Source organism: Sinohyriopsis cumingii, chromosome 1 (assembly GCF_028554795.1).
Source record: "Sinohyriopsis cumingii isolate HCF-2022 chromosome 1, ASM2855479v2, whole genome shotgun sequence".
Lineage (NCBI taxonomy): Eukaryota > Metazoa > Mollusca > Bivalvia > Unionida > Unionidae > Sinohyriopsis > Sinohyriopsis cumingii.
In genome coordinates, this window is record NC_142961.1 from 68,842,573 (window position 1) to 68,852,058 (window position 9,486).

At 35.4% G+C, this 9,486-nt stretch overlaps 1 protein-coding gene across 1 annotated transcript in view; it reads left to right on the forward strand.

Moving 5' to 3' along the window:
* LOC149807070 (uncharacterized) overlaps positions 1-9,215 on the forward strand; it is a 305,047-nt gene extending 295,832 nt beyond the window's left edge. Inside the window, exon 3 of the mRNA XM_089961485.1 lies at positions 4,494-9,215. Within this exon, the coding sequence (XP_089817611.1) occupies positions 4,799-6,532 (1,734 nt within the window). The 5' untranslated portion in view covers positions 4,494-4,798 and the 3' untranslated portion in view covers positions 6,533-9,215. The remainder of the gene's footprint in view (positions 1-4,493) is intronic.
* Positions 9,216-9,486: the final 271 nt, after the last annotated feature.

The following is a 9,486-nucleotide window of genomic DNA, read 5'->3' on the forward strand; positions in this document are numbered from 1 at the left end:
CCTCTTCATCAGGAGGTGAGTTTGTAAACCCCTATAAGCTATAAGTTGATATTTAAACCACACTTGTCTTGGAGGTAGTGCGTAAGATCCATACCTTGCGGTAGCAGCAATGTAAAGGCGATTGTCTGCATTACAATAGGTTGACAGCCGTTTCCCTACATATACTCTGTAAGTCCTGTGTTGGACAGTGTTTGTGAAGATAGCCATTTTTTCTCCTTTTTTCGGCTAATGACCCTAATGTCCACTCGGCTATCGAGCGGAAAGAAGACGCAATATTGTTGAGAGCAATAGTGTAAAAATGATACAGAAGGAGTTCAAAGGAGTGTGTGTGTGTGTGTGTGTGTGTGTGTGTGTGTGTGTGCAAAAAAGCAAGTAAATTTCTGGCGAAGGGATAGAAAAGCATAAATATAATTGATGAGCGAGAAAACTTAACAGAAACGAAAATATAAAAGGAGCAACGATGAAGAATAATATTCTAAAGGAAAAGCAACCATCTTGGAAGAACTGGATTTATTTACATCTGAATAACACTAGAACATTTGAAATAAATTATTGCGTTAACTCTCCCTCGCAGCACTGGGAGTCCAGCAGTTGTAAATATGTACGCTAATAAAAGAATCAAATGTGTGCACTTAGCTAATCTAATCTACAAGTATGTTGTCAGATATTATGTTCAAGTTAATTTGTTGTTATGCACATCAATTCTAATCCTTTCGCTAGCAAGCATAAATTTTTGCCATGTCCGTTCATCCATAAAGGCAGTTGTGCACTCTCTTACCGAACAGGATGTGAAGTAGAGTGTCTTCATTCCGACAGAAACGTCAGTGTCAGTCTGCTATCTCTACAGTCTATAATTTTGTTCAAAGATAACATTGCTTTCGTTGTTTAGGTTTGGGCAGAACATAGGCAATGCTTGACTCTGTCTGTAACTAATCTTCTGCAACGTTTACAATTATACTCATTGCAGACATTGTTAAATATGCAATGTTTGGAAAAGACCAAGTCTTACCAGTAAACATATTCCGAGCTTCAAGACAGCAAGTGGCTGAAGTTTAGCATGGATACTTGCCTAATGTGAACATTCAGGTCTCGGTTCCAGTTTTGATTTCCACAGACTTTCTTCGAAACAGTGAATTGTTGTTTGAATATTCCTTTCTAAATAGGTTTCGACACAGACTATAGGTTATTCACGTATAAGTGTAAAAAGTCTCCAAGTTGGTATTTCATAAGAACACAGTATAGATCTTTAACAAAACCAATGTTCTCATACCCATAAACGAGAAAATCAAAAATTATTCTTTTGAACACAATTTTCCATGCTAATGAACATTTTGTTCTGAAAATTTTATTGGAAAAAAATAATTTGAATTATCCACATATCCTGAAGTGACACAAAGTCCGAGACTATTCATTATTATTTCTTTAAGTCAGCGTTGATCGAGATCATGAATTCTTCTGTCCGTTTTGACAAACTTCTAGGTCATAACACCCATGACTGAGTAATAATAATAATTTTTTATAATATAGGCCAATGCCTCGTGAAACAAATCAATACCTAGCGGTACAAAAAGGTGTTTGAGTACTGAACAGAGAGAAAAATAAACCCAACATGGTATCTATTTCAAATGTCATACATGCAAGTAATCAGTTATTATGTATTTTCTCTTTTTCGGTGAAATACAAATGTATATTACACAGTAATGACACAGTATAGATTAAAGAGAACCCTAACGCCTGCATGGAGCAAACAGACCTTTGGAACTATTGATCTGGTGTCTGACATCTGGAAATACTATTATATATGTAAACTAGTTTGGATACGTTTTCAAGGAGACGAGACAATTGTATATATGGCGCAAAACCGAACTAATTGAGAGAAGAGCATAGACAGCATGTTCTTTGTGGGGTTTTATGATGACCGCGTGCTATTTTTTCATTCAGCTATCTCACAGACTCTAAAATATCCTTTGCCTTTTGTTACAACACAAGTGATTGCCCGTCCCTACTTCAATATTTGAAGCCTCAGTATTCTTCACAGTCTTCGTAATTTTATCAGCACCTATTGCATTGTTCTGAATCTTATTGCAAACTGTCATCGCAAAATTAAAATCACGCCAAGATGAGTTCAACTTTACTTAGACTTGGATAGTTTCTCGCCTTTGTCCCTTCCGAGTAATATTTAGTTTGGTATAGGTTGTCTGAACACAATACAAGTAGACTATTTCATATCTAACAAATCTGACATTTATCAATGCACATGCATATATAAACGTCTCTCTCTCTCATACTTTTTTCACTTATATGACTTATCAAAATACTTAACTATGACGATATTAATGAAAACCTTATTGTCATAAGTTTCCAACCTGACAACAGGAAGAACATTTACAGTTGACTAAAATGTAGATAAGATATTACCGTAATGATATCAAATATATGATTAACGTAAAAACTGTTCAGCGTGAATCGTTTATATTGCCAAACTAAACAGCTACAATCGTTTCTAAGGAAGTCTGGAATTTGTATTAAATTACCCAACGAACTAACTATCTGAAAGAGTTATTCAGAACAAATCGCTCAATGGTCCATGAATTATATCATTTTAGGGATATGAATCTGTTGATAAAAAATTGATAAAAGAACCACAAAGTTAATTTGTTAACAATGAGTGTTTCAAATTTATGCAGATATGAGAATACTTGCTTTTCCATTTGCGTCAACAATATCGCCGATTATGCCCAGTAATGGACTTCCTGCCCCGATTAACTGCTTGTTTCGTTCGTTCGCCAAGATAACATAGTTCCAAGTCTTTTTTAACTCCTCTCTTACCGACGATAACGTCCATGATCCGTACAATTGAGACATTTTGTAAAGCAATCTAAAGAAGCTATCTTTTATTGCTTGTTTGTAAAGCAGGGTTTACACCGGAAGCAATATTGGACCGCTTTGTTCCATGCTGCCACCTTTAGGCTTAATGGGAAGATAACTGGCTACGATCCTTCATTCGGCAGGACGCACGGTACTAATGATATGGAAAAATGGGGATCAGCCTGGAAATGGGTGAACATAAAATTGAGTATATATGGGTTTGGGTGACCAGGATTGGTTAATAATGTAAGTTATGTGTCAAGAAAAAGAAACTTTTGAGAGCTTATCCTAGTTGTAAGTGAAAAAATAGAGACATTGCTTTATTGATGGAATTTAATTCTTTTAACAGTTTTGAGTTTGGGACACTCATTACTAAAATTAGCACCTGACTCTTTGGTGCGGAATTGAAAGCACATGTTTCAAACACATGCAGGTCCAGAAAATGCCGCGGCTCATATCCTTTCCTCTACACAGAAGCTGACATCCAGGTTTCATCTATACTGATAAATATAGGTTTGATCATGAGCGCTCAAAAATTTTAAGTTATTGATTTTTTAATATCATGGTGTTTGCATAGGTTTCCTATGGGAACTGAATTAGTACCGTGAGTCCTGCAGCTTTTTCTGACTCATCGAATTGCTCACTGTCGTACTGTTCTTTTGCCTTATTTAATTGATTTCTGAGCTTTCTCATCGCTCTACGTGTTCTGCCTATGATCATGTCTACCACGGGCACTCTCGCCCTTATCCATCAAATTAGTTTTTTTCCTCTCATCTCTGTATGCATCTCAGCAACATTAAGAAATTTTCAGCATGGTTTTCAATGCAACTCCAAGGTTTTTTTTAGGGAGATTTTATCAACTGAATCGACATTATCAAGGGTGTGTCTTATATCTGTAATGTCGTGTGTATGTACTTTATTAAATTAGCTGTCTGGTGTGCTAATTTAATGTATCTCCAGCCAATTTATGACTTTTAGTATGCATGTATGTATGCATGTACGTATGTACATACGTATGTATGTATGTATGTATGTATGTATGTATGTACTGTTAAGTCTATTTGAAATTTCACCTTTGATATCTGTAGCTTAATTTTTTTAAAACATATTAAACAAAACAAAACATATAAAAACTTTGAAACATTGTCAGTTTTAAATCTTTTTTATTACTTATTAATTCTACATCATACATATTCCTATTTGATAAAGAAATAACAATTAAATTTTATTGTGAAATTATAAATATCATTATATTTATGATCTTGCGAAAAAGGCAATTTTTCATTTTATGGAACATTTCATACTGTTTGCAATATCAAATTGAAAATATTTGTCGGCAAACAGATACATTTTATTGGGTTCGGCGTTTCTTTTTCTCCATGTTTTATTGATGTCAGTTTACTTTGAAATATTTCTTGTGATATTTGAATGTGCATATGTAGTATTTTAGAGAAATGCATCTTTGTTCCAGTAATTATTTGTAAGCTACTGTAATCTTTGGTTTTACCCCCATCATAAGTCAGACGAAATGCACATTTGGGCGTAATATCATCTTCTCATTTATGCACTGAGTATTTTTTTAAACTTGTATTGCCATGTTGATTGATTTTAACTTTGTCTTCCAGGAACCGTCTAGGTGAGGAGACTTGAGGAATGTGCTAGTGACACAGCGGCAGCGCCGATATTCACAACTTAAGGCCTAATGTAATATTGGAGCAAGGCGCAATTTCAATTAAGTCCTTCTGCATGAACATTTAGACTGTGGCAGAAACACTTTCATCAAATTAATCGAGCGGGAAGAAATCAAAGTTGGCATTCTCGAATTTCATTAGTGTATTCCGTATAGCGTTTTCATGGATAAAGGGAAGTGTTTTGTCCATGCTAGTTCTGGGATTATTGAGGTTTTGGGTGCTCTTCAGTCGTCTAAGCCATGCCAGTCTATGTAACGCATGCGCATATAACGCTTGGAGAATCACGTGATGACAAGAGACGAGCAGCAAGGGCACGATTAAGGTCACAAGTTGGCGAGACTTACAATTACACATGTAATGACATTTATCGTACACCTTATATCTGTCGTTCATGTCTAGCGACAACAATAGGCATTCTAATCCTTCTAGGTGGGGGATTCGTTACTTTAGTTGGATTTAGACCCGGTTTTCTTGAAGATATCACATCTCAAAACATCAGTTCCAATTCCAATGTTTCTGTAACGACAGAAGGAATTCCATTGGATGCTAGTGGATTAAGTTTTCTTACCTACATAGGTCCTGTCTTGATGGGAATAGGATTCTTTCTAGTAATGATGTCCGTTGTGCTATTCTGTGAGATCAAAGATAGGTTTACAACAACAATAGGCCCTTCCACGAAAAATAAAAATATTACCAAGAACGAGCTATACGACAAGCTCATCGAGGAATTCAGAAAGAACTATTTCAGAGGAATTGAAGTGCCTATACGTCGACGCAGTTCCAGGAAGAAAGTGTTTCCATTTACCGAAAATACTAACCATTCGAAGTTGAAAATAGACAATCGTGAATCCTCGCACACTAATATTTCACCTGAATTTGTGAATAAGAAAAGGAGACTCCCACGTAGAACATATTCTGAAAGATCGCCGAATTTGCGTGCGAAAAGGATTCGAAAAGGGCGATTGCTTGAGCCTGATTCTTGGATGAAGACTGTTTCATTGCCAAATATAGGAAATCGGGGTGAATCGTATGAAATGCAAAGTATGTTCGGAGCAGGTGGAGAAGCCTCAAAACGAAATATTGTTAGCCACGGCAGCTGTGCTCCAAAATTTGAAATATTTCAAATCAGTGGCTCCAAAGAACGCGTTGGTCTCGATAATCCAGCCTTCAAAGGTTCTCCCACGGAGCGACGAAAGCTGCTTTCAAAAAGTCCTTCTGCATCAATGGATAATTCACATTCAGATGCAGGTAGTCCGCAGGCCACAGTAATGGTTCATACAGCGTATATTCACAACGAAGATAGTGCATCACTATCAATTAGTATACCACTTGACGATTCCGTGTTTCCTGATGTTTCTTGCTCTGATAGCACTTTGTCAGAGAGTGTTTTTGAACATGATTCCAGCATTGGCTTGGAAAGGGATATACATATCAAATGTGCAAGTAGTAATACAAATAGTGATCAGAATTATAATGGTGCTAGTTTATCACGTGACTTAAACGAAATAAATATGTTCGTGTGCAAAAAAGAATCGGAGGTTACCGATAGCCAATCAAAGTCTTTCAGTACTTGTACTACAGATGCCTCCTTGAGTTTATCTTGGGAATCGTTTCCAAATGAATCCTTGGGAAATGAAACATTGGCATCTGGAGGGCCACATTCCTGTCTTTATCGGTCCATTAACGAAGGAGGTGATTGGGAACCAAGGACAAACTTGCAAACATACAGGCCTTTAGTAAAGTCTCGGTCTCTCTCTTCCACCAGGGAATATGTTTCTTCTTTTGGATGTGATTCAGATTCGCTTTGCTCTAAAAGGGAAGGTATAGGGTTGTTTCGAAGCGAATCTTGTTTGGATAAAATAGGTTATTATTCTGTAGTTGCAATTGAAGGGGGCACTCTCTCAATTGATTCAATAGAACTAAGTGACGACATAATGAAAAACTTCGAAATGGCGGAAATGGCATACGTATGACGATGGATATTTTAGTTTACTTTCTGATATCTAATTTTATCACCTAGGTTAATGTGTCAAATACAACCCCAGTGTTAGAACTTGTTCGGTGTTTCAATGGCATGCACATGCAGTTAGTTTTCAAAGATATCAGGTGTTGCCAGAGAACAGATATATATTTATATCATATAATTGATTACTGCATGGTACAGATTTTAACGTTTGTCTTTTTACGAAATTGTAACTTAAAAGAAATTTGCATTAAAATACGAGTTAACTCAATCAAACAAGCCCTAAGACATTTCTTTGTTTCAGGCAATTTCGAATGTACTGGTGCTGTTTTGTCTCCAATCATATATATCTTCAGTGAAAGTCAGTCAGAATTCTTAAATATAGATAGCATTTCTGGGTGCAAATAAACAGGGACGTCTTTTTCTATTCTTTTGCAGAATTCAAGTTTTATGTTTATAATATCTACATATATTTAGTATGACGACTTAACTTGCCAGCGTTACAAAATATCAGTCACCGGTGTTATGTTTACATTTTATGGTGCATTTTGTGCAAGATTTCATGTCACTTTACTCTTCTCATGTTTGACTACTAATTTATTGCGAGATCAAAGCAAAATGGACGAAATTGTCCTATTTTATTATGTTTGTATATATTTCGTTGACCTCTGTGTTGACTTTAAAATGCACCATCAATTTCAAACCAGTCGAAGTTTTATATCATATGGTAAATCCATTTACTTCAAGCCCTGTTTATGCTAATTTGCACCCAAAAAAGATCTATTTGAATAAATGTCCTAAAAATATCCACGATTCTTGCATCTAAAACAGGTACGCCTAACACTGGAAACGAAGGTATTGACATTATGCTTTCGGAGTTATCGATGTTCAACGTTATCATGCATTATGAGTACTTTAGCACAGCTTTTGAGACTTTGTAAAGCTATGATCCCTCAAGATGAAAATTTTCTAATTTAATATTATGCCACTGTTTAAACTAGATAGCATCTGCATAGTGACCCGATACTGGTCAAAGCTTAGTCTATGTGGTAAGAAGGTGCCAGATAATGTTAATGTACAGAGAAGACAAAATTCCGTGGCAATCTTAAGAACGTAAGTAGGTTAACATGATGTGAAAATGGGTGTGAATATGAAATTATCGTAAGTCACACATACCTAAACCTGCAAAACAGACTTCTTCCATACATACATAACATCGCCATCATTTTATGGTCGAACATCATACATAATACATATAGGTGCAACCAAAGACGAATACATTCCCGCCTTGCCTTTTTGCTGCACCGAAATACTGATACCGCTTTCTCTCTTTCTTGCTTTAACGTAAATAGATAGGTTTAAACTTTCTTTGTTTTATTGTAAGCTCCTAATAACTATAAGTGAACTCATCTTTTTCCATAAAATGTACAATGATTAATATTAGCATTGTCTTAACTGATGGAGTTGGCATTAGTGCACACCTCTTTGTCAAGATAACTACTAATTTCGCGCCTTCTAAATTTCGGTATCTAGCGGTGTAAAACAATTTAGCAGCAACTTAATCCCACAGATCTGTCATCATTCGTCCATCTAATTCCTAAAATATGTATTCCTTTTTTAAGGATGACGTACTCGTGCGAATTTAGCGAAAAATAATAAGAATGTGTTATTGTAGTATGTGATCAACCAGGGCCTTCAGGGTCAATGTTTAGAATGTAGTTTGTTATCCTTGTATGCATTAATACAGAGGCCTCAGTATGTTGTTATATTATGAGAATGTATGCTGCGGTAAAAGAATACATTATAATACTGTTATTTCCGATTTTCCCTCCATGTGAACTTGCTCGGTGCAAAGAAATAGCATCAGCTATGTTTGATGAGCTCTCTCTCTATGTTTATTAGAAACAGCAAAGGCACCAGGACCTAAAGATCACAACATTTCTTACACTCAAACTAAGGTTGACTTAAAAATTCTAAGGTCTGATTGGCTATCGTTAAACCACTGACCAATCAGACGGCAGTGTCTTGAGTTCTGCATGAGTTTAGGTGTAGGATCTGAAATTCGTCAGTTTGATTCTAAGCTCATGTTAAGGTTCTTTGGATTACATTATACCCAGACTAATGTTATTTTGATTAAATTATACTCAGACTAAGATTCTTTGGATTACATTATATTCAGACAAAGGTTCTCTGGATTACATTATACCCAGACTAAGGTTATTTTTATTACATTATACACAGACTAAGGTTATTTTGATTACATTATACCCAGACTAATGTTATTTTCATTACATTATACCCAGACTAAGGTTATTTGGATTACATTATACCCAGACTAAGGTTATTTTGATTACATTATAGTCAGACGAAGGTTCCTTGGATTACATTATACCCAGACTAAGGTTATTTGGATTACATTATACCCATACGAAGGTTCCTTGTATTACATTATACTCAGACAAATGCTCTTTGAATTACATAATAATCATTTTATTTTCATAACTTTGAGATTGAGTGTGCACCCCGGCTGAAGAGTTTCATTGATATGAGACATATCAAGTTATCTATGCAACTGACTTATATTCAGTAAATTACAGCATGCAGTAAATTTTGTAGTCTATGCGTTTTTGTACTTTTTTGACACATATACATTATGTAATTACCTTAATGGGAAATAAACTATTTCAACAATTTACGGATTTTACATTGTTATCTATCACCTAATTGATATATTGCCTCAGTATATTGATGGTCGTCTTCCTAGCTAACTTGATGAAACCTTATTTACATTTGTCATAAGACAAAAATTAAAAACCATGAAGACGGAAATGAAATGTTTAAATTTTATTAAATGCCAGCACCCACACGAAAATAATTATTTCTGTCTCATGTTACCAAAATACATTTTCTGAAGCAAGAGGTTATAAACCTCACTGCATAAATTAGTAGGTCCTAAATCCGTCT